Source organism: Hippichthys cyanospilos, chromosome 1 (assembly GCF_059441005.1).
Source record: "Hippichthys cyanospilos isolate Australia breed blue-spotted pipefish chromosome 1, RoL_Hcya_1.0, whole genome shotgun sequence".
Classification (NCBI taxonomy): domain Eukaryota; kingdom Metazoa; phylum Chordata; class Actinopteri; order Syngnathiformes; family Syngnathidae; genus Hippichthys; species Hippichthys cyanospilos.
In genome coordinates, this window is record NC_142369.1 from 4,260,592 (window position 1) to 4,284,215 (window position 23,624).

At 41.9% G+C, this 23,624-nt stretch overlaps 2 protein-coding genes across 4 annotated transcripts; one reads left to right on the forward strand and one right to left on the reverse strand.

Annotated features, from left to right (window-relative positions):
• Window positions 1-767: 767 nt before the first annotated feature.
• Window positions 768-5,782, reverse strand: haus4 (HAUS augmin-like complex, subunit 4). Its single transcript, XM_088426097.1, has 10 exons — window positions 5,462-5,782; window positions 4,601-4,742; window positions 4,374-4,513; window positions 4,137-4,268; window positions 3,118-3,258; window positions 2,948-3,044; window positions 2,725-2,870; window positions 2,504-2,634; window positions 1,236-1,304; window positions 768-1,127 (listed from the first exon to the last, which is right to left on the reverse strand). The coding sequence occupies exons 2-10, from the start codon at window positions 4,665-4,667 to the stop codon at window positions 944-946; spliced, it is 1,107 nt and encodes a 368-aa protein (XP_088282223.1). The 5' UTR covers window positions 4,668-4,742; window positions 5,462-5,782; the 3' UTR covers window positions 768-943.
• Window positions 5,576-22,839, forward strand: fxr2 (FMR1 autosomal homolog 2). Of its 3 annotated transcripts, XM_088425893.1 has the most exons (18): window positions 5,576-5,908; window positions 6,051-6,267; window positions 9,597-9,649; window positions 11,337-11,430; window positions 11,531-11,602; window positions 12,467-12,615; window positions 12,697-12,790; window positions 13,882-13,998; window positions 14,079-14,249; window positions 14,316-14,394; window positions 14,489-14,646; window positions 16,303-16,389; window positions 17,731-17,950; window positions 18,038-18,217; window positions 19,744-19,938; window positions 20,025-20,132; window positions 21,326-21,414; window positions 21,499-22,839. In XM_088425893.1, the coding sequence occupies exons 2-18, from the start codon at window positions 6,217-6,219 to the stop codon at window positions 21,607-21,609; spliced, it is 2,028 nt and encodes a 675-aa protein (XP_088282019.1). In that variant the 5' UTR covers window positions 5,576-5,908; window positions 6,051-6,216; the 3' UTR covers window positions 21,610-22,839. The 3 variants fall into 3 exon arrangements, with proteins under 3 accessions (XP_088282019.1, XP_088281946.1, XP_088282103.1); XM_088425820.1 differs by having other exon boundaries at window positions 5,576-6,267; XM_088425977.1 differs by having other exon boundaries at window positions 5,576-6,267; window positions 14,489-14,598.
• Window positions 22,840-23,624: the final 785 nt, after the last annotated feature.

Here is a 23,624-nt window from a genome sequence, read left to right on the forward strand (position 1 = left end):
CTATGAGCTGATTGCAGCTTTGCACAAAAAATATTTTTTTCCAGGATGTTCACTTTCTGCCCTCTTGTGGACGTTATTGTCAACTACATATTATAATTCCATTTCAAGATTCAAGCGTATTGTCATTTGTATAGTTGTACCACACAATTAAATTCTTATTCTGTTCTCACGTTTTTTTTGCGATTTTCCTGCATTCGTCAGCAATTTCCAACCTTTTCACTCGAGTCACATATTTTACTTAAAAAAAACATGAAACAAAAACTTAACACATGTTGTTTGTGTAATGTATACTGAAATTAATGTCATGTTTCTCAATGATGTATTTTATGAAAAATCCGGGCATATTCTGTTGAATAAAGCTTTTTATTTCCCCACAGGTCAATGGACTCTTTGTATTTAGGCCCACTCATATCATACAGCATAAGACCCTGAGCAAGAGTAAACCATGCCTGCTATCTAGTGGTGAATAGTGATATTACAACTTAAGAGTAGTCTGTACATATCTACAGTTTGGCACCTACAGATTTACATGTAGTATTTATTTTTTTTATATATAAAAATTTGTTTTCACATCCCTGTTATTGTTTTTTGATGTAAAATGTGTATCGTTTTTTCAAATTTAATTGAAAAAAAAAGTAAAAGGGAAACCCGAGAGGACATATTTGGAGTAACTGCGTAATTTTCCGACTAATTAATTGAAATCTAATGATCTTTCTCGGGTCACAAGTATATAACATAGCTACCTGTACCATAATAACAATTCAATGTCAACCCACTCAATGTTTATTTAGGAGAGGAACAAAAAGGAACGTAAACAGTGCAAATCCACCAATGAAGGTTGACTCAAATACGATACAAGTATCTTCAAAATTTCAAGCGCCTGAGGACTTCTAATCCTCGTAGCATTGAATGCTTATACAAACCCCAGGTGTCAGCCTGATGATCAAGCACTGAACTTGGTTAATTCCTCCAGAGCCCATTTTTTATTATCAATTTCTTCTCGTATTTTGCCGTACTGCCGAGCCAGGTCCTCAAACTCCTCGCCCAAGATCTCAAAGGAGGACAAGTCGGACTCCAGAGAAGCTTTCTCCACCTGGCAGGTGCTCAGTTCTGACTGCAATTTATTTCTGCAATTCGGGCAGGATATATATATATAAAAAAAATGCATAATATGGTTTAAAAAAAAAAAAAACGGATTTAAAATGCAAAGTTTGATATCCCAAAACTCCTCTTGCCTTATTTTTTTGTGAGTAGAAATCGTGTCAGCCGTGTATGTTTCCAGCTGAATTGCCACCATGTCGCCCCTAAAAATGAAGGAACGAAAAGGAATATAATGAGGAAAATGTATGAAGTCTTTTAGTGCCAAGCGTTATCGGAAAAGCGTTATCGCTGACCGCATCTTATCGAGAGCGACGCTCCAATAAAATAGTCACACTTAATGACTAGTGTTCAATAAATAATAATTAAGAGGCGCGCTAGCCACAAGTGCCATCGCTATTTACAAAAGAAAAAAAAAACGGAGCCGTTGGCAGACAACAAGTATTTTACATGACGAGAATTCTTGTTGCTGGCAAAGAAAGAGTTAAGAAATTCAATTTACCGGGGTTATTGTTATTATCGCTAATGAAAACTCACAAAAAATGAAAAATAATTTTTGCCAACGAAATACAATAAATGAATGTATTAAAAAAAATGAAAGTGCCTCTCACATTTACGACACTATAAATTTAACAGTATCCCTTGTTTTCATCTATGATTTCTTATATGATATTAGTGGCTTAATTTTAAATGTATTCATTTTGGTACAATGCTCTAAATATGTATTAAAGGGGCAATGTTTTTCATTAAAAATGAATAAATTAAGTAATACATTTTTAAAATATCTTGCAATTAAATGTGTTCTTAACAATCAACAGTATGTTTTAAATATAATGGTCGGTCTAGTTATCATGAAATGATATTACGTGTGAGATGGCTGCCATGTTTGTTATTGCTACGGACAATGGGAAATGCAGCACCTCCTGCTGCCCGTAATGAAAAATGCTCTAAATCTTACACATTGTCCCTTTAAGCTCAAACTTATATACTGTGTATAATGAAAAATAAATTGACACGTTTTCACAAAAATAAAAACGAGAACAAAATTAGGGATGGGAAAATACCGATACCAATGACTGGTCTCATAAATCATGTTATTGGCGTTCCCGATGAAAGTCAATACGAGCACCTTTGGTAATTTCATGACATTTTACGGAAACGCCACATTGGATTTTTTTTTTTTTTTAAGTAGACTTTCCATGATCCGCGGGTTTATAAATAACCCCCGATGGATCCAATCACAAAATGAGGCAATGTCTGACCAGTCAAAAGTTGAATACTCGCACTGTAGTATCGAACAGGCCAAATGCAAACTAATTCAACGGTACCGCATCACACAAAATACTTTAAGATGAAATAAAAACAAAGTACAATTAAAAAAAAAATCCCAAAGCCTGTTCCTTACTTGATTTTTTGCCAGACTAATTCGCATTTGTTTTCCAAGTAGTCCAACTTCTTCCTGTCCAAATCGGCCTGGATCTTCAAGCGGTTTTCCAGGATGAAAGACTGAAGGAGCTGGACACACTTTATCATCTCCTACACGCCACATGTTTCAATCAGTGCACTTTTTCAAATCGTGCGCAATGTGTGAGTTTCTCCCAAGAATACCAACTGTATGGATCTTACAGAAAGGTACAATTGGGTCTGCCTTTGGAGAAGTGCTCTCTTTTCCCGGGTACTTTCCTTCAGACGCTCAACCTTTTTTTTGTCGTCCTCCAGTTGCGCAGACAGATGAGAAAATTTGCTGCTCTTCAGACGTTCGCTCTGATTTTCTAAAAATGAGAAAAAGCAACACCGCTGCGCAAGAAGTTGCTAACATGATGACGCACGCGTCAAACAGGAAGCGAACCCCATTTTGGTTGATAGTAGGAGACGAAACTCAAACATTTGTCCTTGAGGTGATTCTCCACCGCGGCGGGCAAATTTTGCTTGATTTTTTGTATATTCTGTCAATGAGGAAGAAACAAATGACGCCGTCATTGAAAATTAGCCTTTGCAGAGTGTGCTTTCATCACATACTTTCTCAGACGGCATGAGCTTCATGATATCTTGGGGGGTCAAACCCAGAATGGAGGGCTGATCCTTTTTGGCGGTGTTGCTCGGATCCAGTTGTCGTGCGCACTGGGCCACAAGAAGACATTTTTCCACGGTCTCGTAAAACTGAGAACATGTCAAAAAGCGAAAGCGTTAAACTGGATTCATAGATGTTTCTTCATATATAGCAGGGGTCCCCAACCGCTGGTTCGCAGCGCCGTACAAGTCCGTGGATCAACTGGTACCGGGCCGCATCCGAAATAATTGTTAACATTTTATGTATTATCTGAATCTGAAAGATATTTAAAAAAAAAAAAAAAAAAACTTTATTTTGAAAACTGACTGGATTCTCTTTGATTAGTTTCTGTCACTTGAGAGCCAAACTTTTGCTTGCTTCTCAATCACCCGCCAAGAAAGAGAAAACATTTTGCGCCCCCCCCTCCTACTCAATGCGCTGAATATAAATACGATTATTATCTATAAAAATTGTATACCTAAACCTGTATACTTTTTAATATTAACAAAAGAAAAAGCAAAATACATAAACTTTCAACAACTGTTGATTATTTTTTAAGGCGTTTATATGGGTTACGGTTACACGGTTACAGCTTAGTCTAAAACTGAAAAAACTTTTTGAAACTTAAAAAAAAGGATGAAAAAATCTTATTTGACTGCAATTACACTCCACACTAGCAAAATGTGGAAGACATTTTTGGAAAATGTATTTGGTAAAGGCTCGGCGAAGAGGCAGGAGAAGAGCCTCCGACTTCAAACTAAAAGACAGCTTCTAACAGGTAATAACAGGAGGACTACTTAAATAATGATTTATTGCAGGGGTGTCAAACTTGTTTTAGCTTGTGGGCCGCACAGAGTAAAATCTATTCCCAAGTGGGCTGCACCATTAAAATCATGGTTTATGTTTTTGCCCCCCTCCACAATTGTCTAGGACCGATCTGTGGTAATAACAAGTTTGGGGACCACGTACTGTGTGTTAATAACTATACCATGTTCTCGTCAGGTGGCATGGTGGAATGATGCCTCCTGACTTTGTGGTCCAGGATCATCTCCTGTAGCGCTCTGTAGAGGCTTTCTGACTGCAGCCAGACTCGTCGCTGGCTCAGCAGTTCTTGCTGGGTCTGAGGGCAAAAAAAAAAAAGCAACAAATACTGTCGGACACAAATTAACAATTGCAGGAACTAAAATTGTGACGTTTATTTCACACAATAAAGGCATGTTCGTACTCGCTCCAGCTCTACTTTCAGTGGGGCAGTGAGTCCAGTTTTATCCACATGATGTGCCAGACTGGTCAGGAGTTTAAAGAATTGGGGGTTCTGGCTCAGGTTATCCTCTGTGACGTCACATAGCGGAAACGAGGCCAAAACTGTGCGGGAGTCCAACGACATATCATTTTGTTAGCAAGTTTGTCTGCATTTCGTCACAACCAAACAACCCGAGTTTGTTTTCTCACCCTGCTGATACACATTGTCTTCGTTTCCAAACGCCAATCCATCAACGGGCCCGGGATCAGCGCTCATTTTTGGGCAGAAATTAGCCTATTTAGCTCCACTTTTACGAGGGAAGGAAGAATCTTCCTGACTCAAGTAGCGCGCCTGAGGAAAGACTTGTCATTGGTCGAAATGAGACACGTGGTACAAACAACGTGCGAGGTCGCCTATCTCTCGCGAGAAGACGCGGGATTTTTTTTTCGTTTGTCACTTAGGAAAACAATCAAAATGACCGGTCTCCTTTTTTAATCTGTAATAAACTCCAACCCAAACAAAATAACATATTAATGAAAGACAACAATTGACGAAATGAGAAACTGGTGTGGAGTGTGTTTCAAAAATATGTCTGCTGACATATTACTACACCCAAAAACAAAACAAAAAAATACTGTACTAGCAACCCAATTACTAAAACTCCCAAAAATAATGTCAATGTTCATTCTTGGTATTTTTAGAACTCACTATAAGCAGAGGAGTAGCCAGTCATTTTTCTGTGGCGTGGCCAGTGAGGCACAACACCTCAATGTCACCGTTTCGGGAAGCAAATCGTACATTTAATTGATATTTAATTATATTGCTTAAAAGGATCACGTTTCTCAATAGAAAAAGATGAATTAATTTTCAATTCATGTTTAATATACGCGATCAATTAATTGTTTTATCAATTCCGTTTTGCTTTCTTTTTAAATGTAATTCATGCTAGATGATAATTATTAAGGTTCTCATTTAGTTAACGTTTAATGAAAAATATTGCTCGTAATCCGTTGCTTTGAATCGGCGTAAAGTTTCGTTCCGACAGTGTATTTGCGAAATTATGATCTTACCTGGTTTATCTTTTCATAATCGAAAGCCTTTGAATCCTTGAATCATTCGATTCAAAGGCTCTCGACCAATCAGAGCGCAGAGCTCCGTATGGGGCGGGGCTTCGTTGGGGGTTTGAGGTCATTCAGACCCTCGGCGATTCACTCGATCGGCGTGAGTTGGAGAGCGCTGCTAGCTCCGGCAAGGTGTCGCCCGCCGCCCAGTGCACCGCAGACGCCTCTTTGGGAAGCCGAACGAAGGTCCGTGAACAATTGACGGCAGGCTTTCGGAGACCGTTTGGCTTTTTCCTCACTTGTTCACCACCGCGACTGCGCCACACTCGAGGCACGGAGGCTCTCCCTCTCCGTGGCTAGCTTGCTACCGACTGGATCAAGGTGTTGATAGTAGCTAGCCGCGCGGCTAATTAACCGTTCCTGCCTGCCGGAGCGTCGTCGCCTCGCTTCCCTCCGGCAAGTCGACACCCACGCAGCCGCGCGTCCGTGCCCTTTGCGCCGCCGGCGGCTTTGAGACGAGAGCATATCCGAGCCCGGTGCTCCGTAAAGCGGCGCCTGCGTTGATTTAGTTGACACCATCACACCCATCTCCCCCAAGCCCTTCAACCTCCTCCCCCTCCTCCCTCCCTCCTCCACCCGAAACACTGGACATCCACAAGCGGCCGGGGAGCGGCGAAGTGCCGGCGAAGCTGGGGGTGCTCACGTTACCCGACGGAGTCGTCGCGGCTTCAGACAAGCACAGCCGTGGGGAGCTACCGACGACTATGGACGGGCTGGCCGTGGAAGTTCGCGGCTCGAATGGGGCCTTCTATAAGGTAACCGGGCTCCGCTCGAGTTATTGCTCGCCGCCAGCAAACTTTTTGCTCTTTCCGCCGTGAAGACGTTGCTCGTCGGCAAAACCGCCGCGAGACCATTCGGGCTGGATTCGAGTTTTTTTTTTTTTTTTGCTCCGGCGTCCCAGCACGTTTGGTCATTGTGGGGTGGGCAGCTAGCAGCAGCTAGGCGCAGCTAGCTCGAGCTACTTTGCAATTCCCGTCATGCTTGTCAGCGTGATTTGTGCCCGGTTGCCAAACGGCTACACGAGCATCTCCATTACATGTGCCCGTGGCTTGTGAAAGTGGCATTTCGTGGAGTTGGACACGTTACGAGAGTGCCGGAGCACGGAGGAGGTAGATGCTACATTTCAAGCTAACCAAATGAAACTGTCGCTTTCAGTTTCAATTCGGCTAAAGCGTGAAGACACATGGCTGCGCGGTCACGTGTTTGTGATTGCACTAACGAAGCTTTTGATTGAAAACAAGTCGACAGATACGTGAAATCAGAGAATTCACTTGAGCACAGCGGTGGACAAAACATTTTCATACGATAGCCACACAAGGGAAAATGAATGGATGCAAGGGCCACAATTTTTTTAAGGCATTATCAGACTAGCACACAATCGCGCATTGTTTACCCATTAAAATGTTTTGATAGCGGCACATATTTATTTAATATGAATAATTTGGATTTTGTGGTGTTCAGAGATCCCGAAACTCATCTCAAAATATCAGCAATGAAGCATGTCAACGCTGAGAAACAAAACAGGAGCAATCAGTGAAGTTACCTGGGACACAATCGTGTCATGTGTTCACAATTTGGACCTTGATACAGACATTTGCCAACAAACATTATTATTTGCAAAATAAGCATAATTAGCAATAAATTGAAGCAAAGAAAAATATATTAACAAATGTCATTTTCAATGTGTGTCGTGGGCCACTTAAAACTGGACAGTGGGCCGCAAATGGCCCACAGGCCTTAGTTTGGACGTTTTTGCTTTCAGCCTGTTTTTGAGAAGCTATTACGACGCTTTTCAATGCTGGCAATAATAAGGAATGGAATAAACTAACCGTCCATTAGTCTTATAGTCATAACTTTTAGCAATTTTCTTATTTTAGTTGCTCCCGTGTGTTGGATGTTTCGAAGGCCCCCCAGCCTAAATTTACTCTCCTTCAGCAGCCTCACCTGTCATTTGCTTTTACCGGGTGACAAGTTTGGCCTTGACGCAAATGAGTAAACTCTAGTGTAACATATCAATCGTGTGAAAAGACATTAAAACAGATTGCTCTGCCATCCAGGTCTGATTCATTAAACTTTAAAAACTCCATTTGTAGTGGTACCTCCAGCTGTATTTTATTCAGAACTCCAGATAATAGCTTATGTAATGTTGTTTATATTTTTGGTTCATCCGCTGGGAATTTGTGTTATTAATGACACTGCGCGTCCAAATAAACTTTCTTAAAATAAGGACTTTTTTTCTACCTCGAGGAGTTATAATACAGTTTTGCAATAAGTGTTATCCTCCAATTAATATGTTCTTAATTTGAAATGAAAATCTTTCTGTTCCTATAATGGCTGTGAAAATCATTAAATTTGATTTGCTGATACCTGCAGATGATATCGTCCGGATCTCACACGCTCCCTGAAGTGCGTGAATCCGTTTTTTATATCACTAAGATTTTTATGTTACTGCATTGAGCTATATTTTGTGACAAGTTTGTTGCCCGTGAACGTATCACCGTTGAAGGGCTATTGAACAACTTGATGAGTTACGGCAATAGTGTCAAACCCGTTTAAGCTTGATAAAAGAAGTCTAAAACAAGTACAGCGTCACTATCAATAGTAAAATATTAACATTAGTATGAATCATAGAACCTTTTCAGGTTTTTTTTATTTATTAAATATTTTGTTTCTTTTTTATACTTCACAAAATCATCTCGTGGTCCGGATTAAACCCATTTGCGGGCCAGAACAGTTTGAAACTCCTGATCCAGATGCTCGATCTAAGACTCTACGGAGTTACACTTGAAGTCAATTCAAAATCATATTTTTAACACGTTGTCGCTACTTAACGACCTCCTGCAGCGATTTTAACTCCGGCCGATCCCCTCTTTCTCTCACGTAATACCATGAATAAATTACCATATTAATTAGCCATGTGCGCGTTGTTCATGGGAAGCAAATACAGTAGCAATGAAATACGATACTAATTACTCGTATTCGGCATGTGCGCTCTGAAGTGAATTTGTTTTTAATTGGGGAAGTTTTTACCCAAGTACTGCAGATCAGGCCTTAGCATGTACCATGGTGACACGCGTCGTTATAAAGGAAGTCAAACAGCGCTTCAAAATAAAACGAGAAATCAATTAAGGTATCAAACGAACAGCAATGGGGTGATTTTATTTTGAAGTTTTCCCCCCCGGAAACATGGTTGTTACAACGATCAAAATGTCACCTACATGATTATTACTGCCTCACGTTTCGTCTCACCAGTGCCAGTATTTTTGTAAACGGGTGTTCTTTTAGTTTTTTTTTTCTCGATTGACGTTATTTTTTCGCAAGATCATGCCAAAATGGCGAACGGAGTTGTTAATAATGTTCGGAAGTTGTCAAATTTTGTTGGGAAAAAGAGAGTAGATGGACAATGATTAATATTTTCAGGTTAAAAAAAAAAAAAAGATGCGTCCAAGGGACACACTTGGATTCGAAAGTGTGTGTGTCCCGGGAGAAGTTATGCGTCTGGGACGCAGGCAAAATGGAGCAATTTATATCTGTATTTTTGTCTTCCAAAAATTTGACATCGGTCCAAAAAAAATCCATATTGGTCAGGCCCTGATACTTTACCCGATACCCTTTCCGGACCATTAGTAAATGTTAAGTAATGTGTCTCCCGCAGTGAGACAACGCACATTTTCCAGCAGGTGACTCCATGACTTGCCAACATGGATGCCGCTTACTGTATGTCCCTTCTAGGGTGCTGTTTCACAATGAAGCACGTCACAGCCACACCCCCCCACTTTGCTTCTGGCTCGCCATTTCTCAGGAGTGTCTATTGAGCTTTGCCACGACAAACGTTGCTCCCCTCACAATGGCGTTGATTAAAATATCCGTGCCCATTGTAGCCCTGCAAGCTCACAAGGAGAGTATGCTGTTTTCCGTGTGACATTTCCACGCTGTCAGAAATCACAGCGAAGGAGTTTATGTCGCTGTTATGACTTTCTTAAAAAAAAAAAAACAAACAACCTTGCTCTTAAATGTTGTTTATACACCGATGCAAGTGATTGTGGCAATAAAAATACACCTCTTCTGTTCTTCCCTCACTCAGGGGTACATCAAGGACGTCCACGATGACTCGCTCACCATCGTGTTTGAAAACAAGTAAGTTTGAAATCCCTGGAGCGTGTGTGGAAGTGGCCATGTTGTGATTGAGTGAGCGCTATCGGTTCTGGTTGGTTCTTTAGGCAAAATGTTCCTCTTGGGCACCTGTGCTAGGAATGCAGCTGTCCATATACTTGAGCCCCCCACTTAGTGGTTGCCCCACCCGCATGGCTAACATCCTACCAGCGCACACGCTGGACCCGTTTTATCTACTTGGCTGTGAATGCAGCACAGCGCAGGGTGACCCTAAAAATAGTGGCGCGCCCGTGGTATGCAGGGCTGTGCTGTTTTTGGGAAGCAAGCCACCCTGTGTCAAGATACCCCCCCGCCCCCCCTACACACACACACACACACACACACACACCTTTTACTTTCTCAAAGACCATGAGCACATGTTAGCGCAGTACAGGCTTGAATGAAACACATGGCAGTTATTCCAGTATTCGAAGTGTTGCTTATTTCTTTGGAAGATACGGCATTAAAAAGCATCTTTTTCCCTCTTTATTTCTTTTATCCATATAATACAGTAGTTCTCCGATATCCTGGTTTCCTTTATTAGTGAACAATAAGAATAAACAAAGATTCAAAATGTTTCAAACCCATCTTCTTTTTTTTCCTGTGCCCGATTGAAGATCTTTGTTTTTTAAATCATATTTTTGAAAGTCTGGTTTGTTATTTTCTTGGTTTTTACTAAGGTAATTTTTTTGTTGATTTACTTAGCTTTTATTTTTAACGTTTTTTGTAACCGCCTTAAAATGTTTTACTTTTAATGACTGAATTAGAAGCCTATTGCATTACGTTGTGTGCGTTAAATAAGTGAATGTTTTATTTATTTATTTCATTTTTTATCACCAGTGGATCTCAACTTTTTTTCAACTGTACCCCAGTCAAAAAAAATTGTCATATACCCCAAAGCTTTTTTTTTTTTTTAATTAAGGTTAACCTGTGAGATTTATTACACGTTTATACTGCCATCTCCTGTGGAATTTATTCAATAATTCCGTAGGGTGGGTTGTGTAACATCATCTGTTTGATTTCTGGCTTGTCTTCTGGAAAATCAAGGCATGAATGACAATGACCACATGTGTTAATCTTCATGAAATAAAGATGTACAAGATTTTGCCAGGGAGTCTTAACACTATTCAACAGCAAGTTGCTCAATGTTCCAATTGGTTCGCTCTTTATTTGAAAATATCTACTGTTTCTGTCACAACATTAAAGAGCACTCAATTAGATTTGATGATACCTGCAGAAAACCTGTAAAATTTCATGCAAATAAACTTCACCTCCCATTTGAAAAACACTGTTGGTAATGAATAGAATCAAAATCAATACAATGTGTAATATTTTCATTTTTTAAGGCCTATCTAACATTCTTCTCCCACGAGTGCTATTGATGGAATTTTTCAATGTCTCCTAAAAAATAAAATTGACCCTTACAGCTCAATCACCTTCCAGAGTAGTTTATAGGACTTTGTGCCAGCACGGCACTTAAAAATCCTATTTAAAGGTATAACATAACTCACAATGTTGATTAACATTTTTGAACTTCAGTCGTTTATTTTTTTTTAATATATTATTATATATTATATATTTTTATTATTTTTTTTATTTATTTAGGCTTGTTATGGCGCCAGCAAAGAAAATGCGTTGATTGTCATTTATTTGTGTTTTTGTCTTACTGAAGCTGGCAGCCAGAGCGACAGTTGCCCTTTAGCGACGTGCGGTTGCCACCTCCAACAGACTACAACAAGGAAATTGGCGAAGGAGAGGAGGTGGAGGTAAGTCCTCCAGTCTGTGCCACTCCTGTTTTTTTTTTTTTTTAATGAACATCCACACGACATGAGGTCATGATTTTTTTTTCTTTGTCTCTTCTCGCAGGTTTACTCCCGGGCCAATGAACAGGAGCCGTGTGGCTGGTGGCTGGCTCGGGTCCGAATGATGAAAGGCGAGGTCAGTAAAGCGCACCCACCCCCCCCCCCCTTTTTTTTTTATTTTGCCGTATATGACATCTTTCAATCGAAACGTGACAAGGTTTAAAAGCTAATAGAAAATATGTCAAAATGCGAAGTGCGTTTAGATCGGCCATTGCTACTTTTTGAAGCGTTTCAGAGGCATTGAACCTTTTGTGTTGGGGTGAAAAGAAATGCCGTTTTTGAGGAATTTTTTATATTTGAAATCGCCTTAAGAAAACCTGGCTACCAGTTATTCCATTTTGTCTTTTACTCGGGGAGCCCCATTTTCTGATTGTCTGAAAGGTTTCAGGGAAAAATAGCCACCAGTTTTCCGGACAAGCCCAAATCCTGGGACGTAAAATGGGTCCAAATTTGCGTCATGTGTCAAGTGTTGATATTTCCCCTAAAAACATGACTTAACTAACACATGGTAAATTATTGCAGCAGAATAGTTCATATACCAAAGCTTTTTTTTAATGGGTTATTTTTGTTAAGCATTTGAAGTGCTCGTACTATGTTTTCTATAAAACTCCACAAAGATGGTGGCCACTTGTCACATTGCAACTTTGAAAGTTGGACTTCAGATTTTTTTCTCAATGAATGCTTCTCCTGTTCTGCCATGACCTTGATGAACATCATTCACGTCCTTTTATTTTAGATTTTTTTTTTTTGAAGCATAACTACCATAACAAAAAATATCACATTTACCAATGGTTTTATTGTGTTTCTGCGTTTGTGCTGCCAGCAAAACCAGAGCTAAAACACAACAAAACCATGCTGTATCATTTTCTTTTTAAAGCAGAGTAGTTTAATTCCTAGTAATGCAAATGTTCTTGTTTTGTTTTGTTTTTTTTTCTTTCAGTTTTACGTGATCGAATATGCTGCCTGCGACGCCACCTACAACGAGATTGTCACAGCCGAACGCATCCGGCCTCTCAACCCCAACAGCCCTTCCTCGCGAAATTCCTTTCACAAAGTCACCATCCCTGTCCCGGAGGATCTGAGGGATATGTGAGAGTCGTAGCTGCAATTTGTTGCTGATGTTATTTATCAGCTGTGCTGAGTTTCTCTCGCTCTTTTTGTCATCAACAGCTGTGCAGGCGACAACATTCATAAAGACTTTAGGAAAGCAATCGGCGCCAACTGCATCTTCTTCTGTGCCCAAACACACGAGCTCATAGTGCTGGTTAGTACTTGGTACACGTTTCCAATAAGAATAGGATAAACAGATATTTAGCAGCTTGAACTGAATCGATATCAGCGTTGGAAAAAAAAAATGCGTGTAAAAGATACATTTAGAGGGATAAAAGAGACTGTGTGTGAAAGATTATCATTTCATTTTAATTTTTGACATTACTGCAAAAAAACAACAAATGGGAGCTTTGCTATTTACTTGTCTAAGTTTTAATTTTGACTTGGGCTGCAAATATGGAGTAGTTTTACTGTTGAGTTATCTCACAGAAAATTCCAATTAGCTTGCGAGCACTAAACTTTTTGTTAGTATTTTTAATATAAACAAGATTAAAAAAAAAAGAGAAATGCTAATCTGTTTGATTCCTCTGTAAGCGTATGCTTATAGCAATTTCCACAAGCAATTGGAATCTTGTGTCTTTGAAAGTTGGGATGGTCGAGTACTGATACCTAATATCTTGGAAGGCGATACTAGTAGTAGTGTCTTACAAACACCAACTTTAAATTACAGATTAGAAGACTAAAATATTGCCATTTTCACAAACTCTTTCGGAAAAATGCTATTTTGGAATAGATTGAGCTTTCCTTAAAATTAGGTCATTATTTTTTAGGGTAGTATTGATATTTAGGATCACTGACCACTCAAAAATTGAGTACTCATCTGTCTGAAAAATTGTTCCCTGTTTAAGTTTGATGCCACTATATTTTTCCCATTTGGTTCAGTGGTTATGTGAAAATGAAGCTCCATGAATAATCTGTAATATTTTCATTTTACTCCTGAGAGTGCAGTGAAAATATATACTTTCTCCAATGCCACTTTGAACCAATATTGCCATCAAGAGAAGTCGTACACCGCAAGTGCTTCATGAAGCTTCGTTTATCCATCACTAGTTATGTCTCCTTTACCAATAATAATCAATGTCACACCTAAAAATATTTTGGTCTGTCCCTCATGCCAATATTAGCCTTGCGTTCTTTGTACAAGGTGGCTTTTCTAAGTAGGTTTAGCTCGAGCTGAATGATCACACACATGTCCAACGCGCACACAATTTCCCATTTGTAATACTTTCGTCTTGCCTTTCTCAGTCCACAAATGAAACCACGATAAAGCGTGCCACACTTCTCAGCGACATGCATTTCCGGAGCATCCGTACAAAGCTTATGCTCATGTCCCGTAACGAGGAAGCCACCAAACATTTGGAGGTAAGCCATACCTTTTGTTGTGCGCTCTGCATACAAGTTACCCACCGTCTTGTCGATTTCTTGAAACCGCTCTCTTTCAGACAAGTAAGCAGTTAGCTTCAGCGTACCAAGAGGAGGTTCGTGTCAGAGAGGACCTGATGGGTCTCGCCATTGGTTCTCACGGCGCAAACATCCAGCAGGCCCGTAAAGTACCCGGCGTCACCGCTATCGAGCTGGAAGAAGAAAGTTGTACCTTCAGGATCTATGGGGAGGTATGGCTAAAATTATTTTCTTGGGGTCACTTTGCGGTTTTATTTAACTTTTGTGTTGTTTTCCAGACTCCAGAGGCGGTGAAGCAAGCTCGAGAGTATCTCGAATTCAAAGAAGACTTCTTTCAGGTACCCAGGAACCTTGTAGGTGAGTAAGAGCGCATTCCAAACGGAGCCCGTGTTGCAGGCCGCGGCGTCTTCAGCGCCGCGCCGGGCCACCTCTGATCTCGTCTCTTGCGCAGGCAAAGTCATCGGCAAGAACGGCAAAGTCATACAGGAGATCGTGGACAAGTCGGGCGTGGTCCGTGTCAGGATCGAGGGGGACAACGACAAAAAGCTTCCCCGCGAGGAGGTAGGCAGGCAGGGGTCAGGCAGGGACGACACAGCCGGCAGCAAAGAGGTGAATGGACCGTTGCACCCGTTTTCCCCGTCGCTTTAAATGGAAAGCTAAGTCGAGAATTTTCTTGATGAGAACATGGTCTATGCGCCCCCGAGAGTCTAAATACAACATTCTGATTAATATTATGTAGGGCTGCAGCTATCCAATATTTGGTTCTCACCTATCCTGCGACTGCCTCTAACCAGTAATTGGGTATTCAAATAAAAAATTGTTATTTTTTTCTTTATTAAAGAATAATAAACTTTTTCGATTAATATTTTCAAATATTTCATTTTAGGAAAATTTTTAACCTAAGTTCTAGAAATAGTCAAATTTTAGATAGATAGGTTTATGAAACAGTGACATCAAAACCACAGTAGTGTTTTTTTTATTTATTTATTTATTTATTTTTTTTTAATCTGGCTAAAGTCTATCAAATAACTGCCTTTTGAAAAGTCATCTGACTGCTATTGCGAGCCTATATGGCTCCCTCCCACACCTAGCATGAACATTTGTTACTGCGTTTAACTTGACTTCTTCCTGACAGTGTATGCTAAAAAGAAATGAGTAACCGAGGCAGAAAAAATATGCCTCACTTTTTTTTTCTTTTTAAATCCATGTACCCAATCTCGTTTCATCCATCCATTATGTTGCGCTTCTCCGGGGTCGTGTCGCGGGGGTAACAGCCTCAGCAGGGAAACCCAGACTCTCCCTGGCCACTTCAGCCAGCTCGTCCGGGGGGAACCAGAGGCGTTGCCAGGCCAGCTGAGAGCCACAGTCTCTCCAGCGTGTCCTGGGGTGTCCCCGGGGCCTCCTCCCTCCCCGGGGCCTCCTCCCATGCACACGGAACACCTCACCAGGGAGGCGTCCGACGGGCATCGTAACCAGATGCCCGAACCGCCTCAACTGGCTCCCCTCAATGCGGAAGAGCAGCGGCTCGACACTTGACTCCCTCCCGGATGACCAAGCTTCTCACCCTATCTCTACGGGAGAGCCCTGCGGAGGAAACTCATTTCGGCCGCTTTTATCCAGGATCTCGTTCTTTTGTCACGTCAGCTCATGACCATTCAGTCTCGTTTCACCGATGATATTGTGTTTGAAGAATATGAATCAAACCGCTTGCAAAGTTCACATAATCAATGCCAGAAAACAGATGAGCAGTGAATGTTGTGTTCTGAACCCTTAAAAAACAGTCGTTTTCAGTCGACATCACAAAATGGTTCCAACCAAAAATGGATGAAAACCCGTGGATTTGCTGCTTATTTTATGTTCCCCAAATCCAATAATTTTCTATTAGTCTCTTGTTTAGACTACTTGGAGCGCATAGAACATAGTATTGTAAGGACAATTTTTGACTTTGCTTCCCCTTTAAAGCACCTGTGTTAGTTTGAAAATAACACATGTCTGAAGTGCAGCAAGGTATAGATGTTCCATGTGCTTTCTGCTTTAACATTGACACTTACAATGCACCCAGTTTGTTGGCTAATGGCATTTGGCTGTGAGTTTATTCCCCCCCCCCCACTAATGGTTTGCAATTGAGACCTCAGCTTTGTTTCCCAAGTTTTGTTCTTTCAAGCTGTATCACGTAGCGTCCCTGTGTGTTTATTTCGATCATCAGGAAAGCCGAGACGCACATCATCAATGTTCTTGTTTTGTCTTTTTCCTTCTCTATATCAGGGCATGGTTCCCTTTGTGTTTGTGGGGACCAAGGAGAACATCAGCAATGCTCAAGCGCTGCTGGAGTACCACGTGTCTTACCTCCAGGTGAATGCGACCCTCCTGCTGCCCCCTATTGGTGGCTTTTTTCTTTTTTTTTTTTTCTTCGAGCGTAGAGTGATTTGTGAACCGGGTAACTTCTTTTAGATCACTTGCCTGGCCCCTTCCCCCCCCCTTGCCCAGCGCCAATCCTGCTGAGTGTGCCACGTTTTTGCCCTTACCTCATGTGATTTTATTAATAGCCCATCTCTTTGGGATTGGGTGACCGGTATGCCGTGAGGTTAGATTACACCTATCTGGACCCTCTGCATCCAAAATTAGCAGCAGACACCATCCCCCAAGCCCCTCTTTGTGCCTCATTCCCTTCACCGCCCCCTCATCCCACCTCCCTTGGGCTACAGCTGTCGTTGGCAGACAGCTGTCACCGTAGACACGAGACGCAGCAATGCCTGCGCCCGCCCACTACTTGGATAAGTCGAAGCGGTATGTCATGACCGCTCGCCCTGTCAACCAGTACAAGTTGGCGTGACAGAAATTTGCTCCAAAGACGTTTGTGTGGCAGTTAAAAGCGATCGTAGTCAGCAATTTGTAGTTCTTGACATTTATTATTAACAGTATCAATTATGGTGCCACTCAAAATGATATCGTAACCAACACTCCACTTTTACAAATCCGAAAGTTGAAAAGGCGTTATTTTCTGCAGCCTCTTCTCGGAATTGCTAATTTAGTGTTGGCGTCATCGTGGAGCCTTGTAAAGTAATCTGAGAATATGGAAAAGTATCCCTACCATGAGCCCAAAATGGTGAATTCTGAACCGTCGCCACAATTTGTCATTTTCATTTGACAGCAAGTGGAAGAATGTTTTTCAAAGTATTCATTGTACGTGGAAAAAAATTGTCAAATTGTCAAAAAAAAAAAAAGTGTCTAAAAATGGCTGGTGCAGTTCATTTATAGATGAAAAATGAACGTATCACTAAATTAGTGAACAATGTCTTTAAATGCCACTATGAAGTAGTTAGAACCTTAGTAAAGCACCCGTTCCAGCACTCTGCTACTTCCTGTGTGTGAACAAAGATGGAATCAGAAGGTGGTTCAGTCTGCTCGCTTCTTTTATTGAAAATAATGCCGTAACATCCTCAGCTATCACGAGCTCCTCTTAACTGCAATGGGCACTTGCTACAAACAGCCAACTGACCTTACTTGGCCTTACTTAAAAAATAAAGGGTGTGTCTTATTTTTGGAATTACGGTCATTTTAAAATCTTCATTTTTTTTTAAATGATGCATTACTGGTAATCATATTAAGTAGATTTCATCATCCGACCCGAGCAAGTATGTACAATCAGTACAGAGATTTTCATCACCACCTTGTTGAATTTTCCGTTTTCAGGAGGTGGAGCAGCTTCGGCTGGAGCGTCTCCAAATTGACGAGCAGCTCCGCCAGATCGGGGTGGGCTACCGCACGGCCCCCAATCGAACCGGGCCCGCCGGGGCCGATCGAGAGAAAGGCTACCTTACCGACGAGAGCAGCAACTCGCTCCACACTTCTCGCACCTACGGGGGGCGCGGGCGCGGACGCAGGGCCTCCAACAGCATGTACTCGGGATATGGTAGGGATGAAAAGCAGCAATCCCTTCACTCGATTTCTCTCGAGCTTTCTTTCTTCATTATTTTATTTTATTTTTTTCTCTCTGCAGGCACAAACTCCGAGCTGTCCAATGCCTCAGAGTCAGAGGAAGTAAACGAGCGCGACCAGCGACCCCGTGGTATCGGCGGAGAGGAGCGAAGTTCGAGACGGGGCGGTAGGGGCCGAGGCTCCAACGCCGGACGAGGACGCGGCGGGCCAGGGTCCAAACCCTCCAACTCGATCAGTTCAGGTAGCCCCTTACTCTTTGTGCAAGAAAAACGCTTGGCTGCTACAGGAGAGGATTGGGCCGGTCGAGGAACAAAGAAAAAAGTTGGCAATAAGTCTCAATTTGATCTCCAAATTCTGATTTTATTTTCAGAAGTCACACACTTTAACATCGCGATTCTTAGTATTCTCTGAATTCTGAACCTATAGTCTAAATTCTGAGAATAGTAAGAATTATAAATTATGAGGGTTGTCAGAATTTTGACTGAAGTCAGAACTGTCACTTTAAAGAGTTAGAATTCCAACTTCTCACAATTCAAATTTACAACTGAGAATTCTGAGAAACAAATCAGAACTCTCACTTTCGTCAGAAATCTTACTATTCTAAGAATTCCGACGAGCGTAGAACTCACTTGTCAGAATCCTGATGTTTCGAAATTTTGAGAAACTTTTCACAAGTCTAGACTCTCTTGTTTCTAATGAGTAATCTGAGAAGTGTCAGAATCCTGAATAGTCAACATTCTCAGTTTCAAAAAAATTCGGTCAGAATTCTGACCTAAAAGTGAAGGTTCTGACAATCAAGCCAGCTTTCAGAGACTCAAGTCTGATTTCTCACTTTAATTTGAGAATTCAGATTTTAAAGTGAGATTTTTGAGAATAAAGTCAGAATTCCCATGGTTGAGAAATTTTCATATTATTCTCAGAAAAAAAATGTTTAAAAAAAAAAAAAGTTGGCTTAATTCTCAGAAATTAGAATTCTGGCATTTTTTTTTTCTCCTCTGTCTTTAATCTTTTTTCCATAGGCTGCAAAGTGACTTCGGACTAGGCAATGAATCGGTTTATTTTAAAAATCGCAGATTTGAAAATAAACTAAATGGTGAAACGCAGGTTTTGCACAAGTGGCTAAACTAAACTGGCGCTTTACAAAGAATGTTTACATTAGTTACTAATCAACTCCCAATTGCGGCATTTATTCAGGTTATGCACAAGCTATGAGTAGTTTTGTTTTTGCGAAAGCTATTTATGTTCATGTGAAAAACGGAGTAACATCTGTATACATTGTTGTCAAAATATTTTGAACAAAACCTTTCAATAAATCCTTGTTGGGTTCATTGCTTGGATCCAAATCGTAATGGTCTAGAACACGTGTCGAACTCAAGGCACAGGAGCCAAATCCAGCTTGCCACATTGTTTTATGTGGCCCGTGAAATGCTAATTATGACTTCAAGACCAAATTTGCAAGTTAGCGTTAACTTTTACACGTTATTTTGCTGCCAACATCCCCTTTGAACAGTTTCTAAGGGCCTCTGGTTTGAAAATGTGCAACGAACATACCTTAAATTGATTTGACTTCTTGGTCACAATGGCCCGCCGACAGAGACTATAAGATGTGGCCCATGATCAAAATGAATTTGGCACCCCTGGTCTAGAAGGATTGAACAAATTTGAGAATCTTCATTTTTTTTTTTGTGGTCATACCGCCCAGCCCTCCGAGTGACTTATAGCCCGAAAGCTACGGAATGGCTAATGGCTTTGTTTTGGCATCTTCAGTGCTGCGGGACCCCGACAGCAACCCTTACGCCCTGCTGGACGGCGAGGGAGAGCTGGCCGACGCGGATGTCAGCGAAGGCGCGGGAGGAGAGCGCCGGAGACGCTCCCGTCGCCGCCGTAACGACCAGGAGCCCAGCGTGATGGATGCGGCGGCGGAGTCCGACGGCCAGGCCGGGCCCAGCGAGAACGGGCTGGGTGAGAAACCGGCCGCCCTCCCCTCGACCCGGCCGAGACCGAAGGTCCAAAGTGGCTTAACTCGTATGCGCCGGTCGGGCGTTTAGATGAAGAGGCCCGACCCCAGCGCCGCAACCGAAGCCGCCGCCGCCGTAACCGCGGCGGCCGCCCCGAGGGAGGCTCGGCCAGCCGCGATCGGCAGCCAACTGATAGCGGTGAGCGCGATGGCCTTCGCGTATGCGCGATCCTACGCAAGAACATTAGGGCCAGTCAAGAGAAAGAAAATGCTGGCGGGATTCTCACATATATCTCAGAATTCTAAGTCGGCATTCTAACTGTATTGTCACGTTAAAGTCAAAATTCAGACTTTTTTCGGAATTCGAACTTTAGTTTGAGAAATGTGATGAGTTTGAGGACTGTTCTACACTAAGAAGAAACAATAGACATTGTTTTTAAAAAAAAATATTTCTCAGCGTATAAGTCTACCCCTGACTTTAGTGGTTATATAGATCATGGCTGTCCAATTAAAAAAAGACAAAATTACGGTACTTTCAGTGGCATTTCTACATCATATATCAAATAACATACTGTTGATAATGCATCAAAGTCCGCCGAAAAATGCATCCATGCGGCCTCATTGACAAAAGGGGCGATAAGTCGGCGCTTGATGAAAGTGCATTTTGCGACTTTCTGTGCAAACGCTTTTAAACAGATGCATACTATATGGAATTAGAAGTGTATATATATTCATTTTAAACCTTGTAAATGACATTACCGTATTTTCCGCACTATAAGGCGCACCCTCAAGTAATGACATATTTTAAAACTTTTTCCATATTTAAGGCGCACCCTCAATTAATGACATTTTAAAACGTTTTCAATCACAATATAGTAATACTCAAAGTAATAACAATAACTCAAATAATAACTCTAAACTCTCAATAGCATAATAACTCTGTCAATATGAGCAACCTTGTTCAACTGTAAACACACAAAAGAAACAGGTAAAGCTTACGTCATCAGTTCATTCCCCATCTACGAATCTCAATATTGATCCATGTATAAGGCGCACCTGATTATAAGGCGCACCATCAGCTTTTTAAAAAAAAGGCTTTTGGGTGCGCCTTATAGTGCAAAAAACACATTTGCATTTCAATGAATGTGATTCAAACATAGATATGTAGGGAAAAACATTGGGTCTGTTGAAATTTGGGATAATATTTTGGACTTTCTCAAAATTGTCTTTATAAAATCCTAATTCTGACGTTTTCAGAATTGTCATTTTGGAATTGAAAATTGGAGTGAGAATAAAGTCAGAATTCTGAGGTAAAAGTGAGAATCCTGCCAGCCCCCCGCCCTAATCCTTTTTCATACAGTCAACCCTAAAATTTGTTTTAATCTGCTTTAGTGACTGTGGCCGACTACATATCCCGTCCGGAGTCCCAGAGCAGACAGAACCTTCCCTTGAAGGAAAACCACACTGGTCCTGAACCCAAGGTACGGACTGAAACACTTACAAATAAATATGACATTATCATTCAAGCGCGCTTGATTTTTCTCCCATTTTTTTTTTTCTCCTAGGAGAACGGGACCAGCAGCAAAACAGACGAGCAAACGCCTTCCAAGCGTTCCCCCAGCAAAGGCAAGACGGCTGGCGGCGAGACCGTAACGTTGGTCAACGGCGTCTCGTAATGAGCGCGCCCTCAGCCCTCGCCGACCCGAGTCTCCAGCAAGACTGTCCCTGCTTGCATTAACGTAAACCTTAAACAGATGAGTGAAAAGTACCTGACAAAATACCTGAATCCATACTATGACAGTGGAAAAAAGCAAAACAAAAAAAAAAACCGACGCATCTACTTAAAAACCCACGATGTATGCTATATCCTATCTATCAGTACTTAGTGCTTATTTAAAAAAAAAAAAAAAAAAGAAAGAAAAAAAAAGTAGCTTGCCAAAAAGAACTGGTGGATATGACTTGAGTTTTAAGGAAAATACTGAGAAACAACGAACTGGACTAGAATTTCTCGTCTCGCTTATGTTGGTTTCCTTTTCTCGCTGGTTTGGACAGAGCAGTCTCGAGACGCGTCTCTGAACCCTGAGCGAACGGTGGCGAGTCGACACGCGAGCAGACGGTCCGATGCGCCGCGGTCTTCGTACTCAGAGCCTGGAATATCCGGAAGACATTTGTGCCTTGAATTCGAGAAAAATCAAACGTTTTTGTTTATGGCGGGAAGAAAAGTCGGGAGCTGGCGTTCCGTTTTTATTTTGCTCGTAAGGAGAGACGCGACGGTCACAAAAGGGAAGAAGATCGAGTACTAAACAACGTAGGTGCCAAACCACCCGATTTGCGGACGACGCGGAGGTTCCGAGCGTAGAAACGTAACACAAAAAAAAAAAAAAAAAACGGAGGGCCGAGCACGTGACGCAGCCCCGGCCTTCCGATCGATCGGCGGACGGGGGTTTGAGTCGATGCGTCGGCGCGCCCGCCACCCCGTTCCGGGGACGCCTTTCCAAACGTGACAAACTGGCAGCATTAGATAGACGTCAAAGAGAAGCAGCGCTAGCTTCCAGCCACAATCTCCACAAACCGCGGCCGCCCGCCCGCCCGTTGCACACGCGGGGCGACCGCTGCCTTCTTCGGGTGGGGGCGGGGGGGGCGTAGGCTACCGTCGGGCCAAGAACTGTGGGATTGGGACAGCTTCAAATGAGATGAGAGCCACGCACAGAAAAACCAGCCGTGAGAACCGGTGATCGCCCGTCTGGTACAAAAAAAAAAACAAAAAAGTCGAACGGAATAAGAGGTGGACCCCTCAAGTGGCTCTCCGCTCATGTTACTGTTGTCTTGGTTGCCGCTTTTTTTTTTTTTTTGTTGCTATTTCCACATCCTAGAAAAGACGAAATAAAAAATGGAAGTGAAATCAACCCCTACTCTGGAGATGAACTTTTGATTTCTCGTTGTCTCGTGGGTTTGCAGTCTATTTTTCTAACTTGCATGACATTTTTTGGTTAACCTGCCCCCATGCATGAAGTGAGGGCGGCTCTCGTTATAACCATCGGTTTTCAGCCAATAGAATCGCTGCTAATGTACACACTGAATGTCCGAGTAAAGCGGGGTGGTTGTCGGGCGGAGGGGGGGGGCAAGCATCCATGCGACCCAACTAAAGTTTGACTAAGGCGAGTGTGCTTGGAGACCACACGGATGCTCCTTGTTCCAACGTCGGCGCTCACCTGGTGTGTTGTCTTTTGAAAAGTGTGTGAGAGTGAGAGAGAGAGAGCACTTGGACCTGTTTTTTTTTTTTTTTTTTTTTTTCAGTTGCACGTGTGCGAGTTTGTGTACATTTATACCTCATTGTGTGAGTACTGTATTCCCTCATGTATCTGTAACCCCCTCACGTCCCGTCGAAAGACTGCTGGTTGCACTTTGGATGTGTGCGAGCGTGTGCTGGTTGTACAGATCTCTTCTCTTGTCACATTTTTGTCTCTGCATTCGTGTACTGATGGCAATAAAGGACTTTTCATTATTTGGTATACAAGTTTGACAAACGCAACCATTTGTCCCATGTCCCGGGGTTTGATTTGAACTAGGGACAGGGGCGGAGCTACAGCCATGTCCTTTCTTTACGCCCCAGAAGACCTTTAGAAATGTGATTTTGCTGACACTTTCCACAAATGTAGAACTGAGATAGACTAAACACTGAAAAATAGGG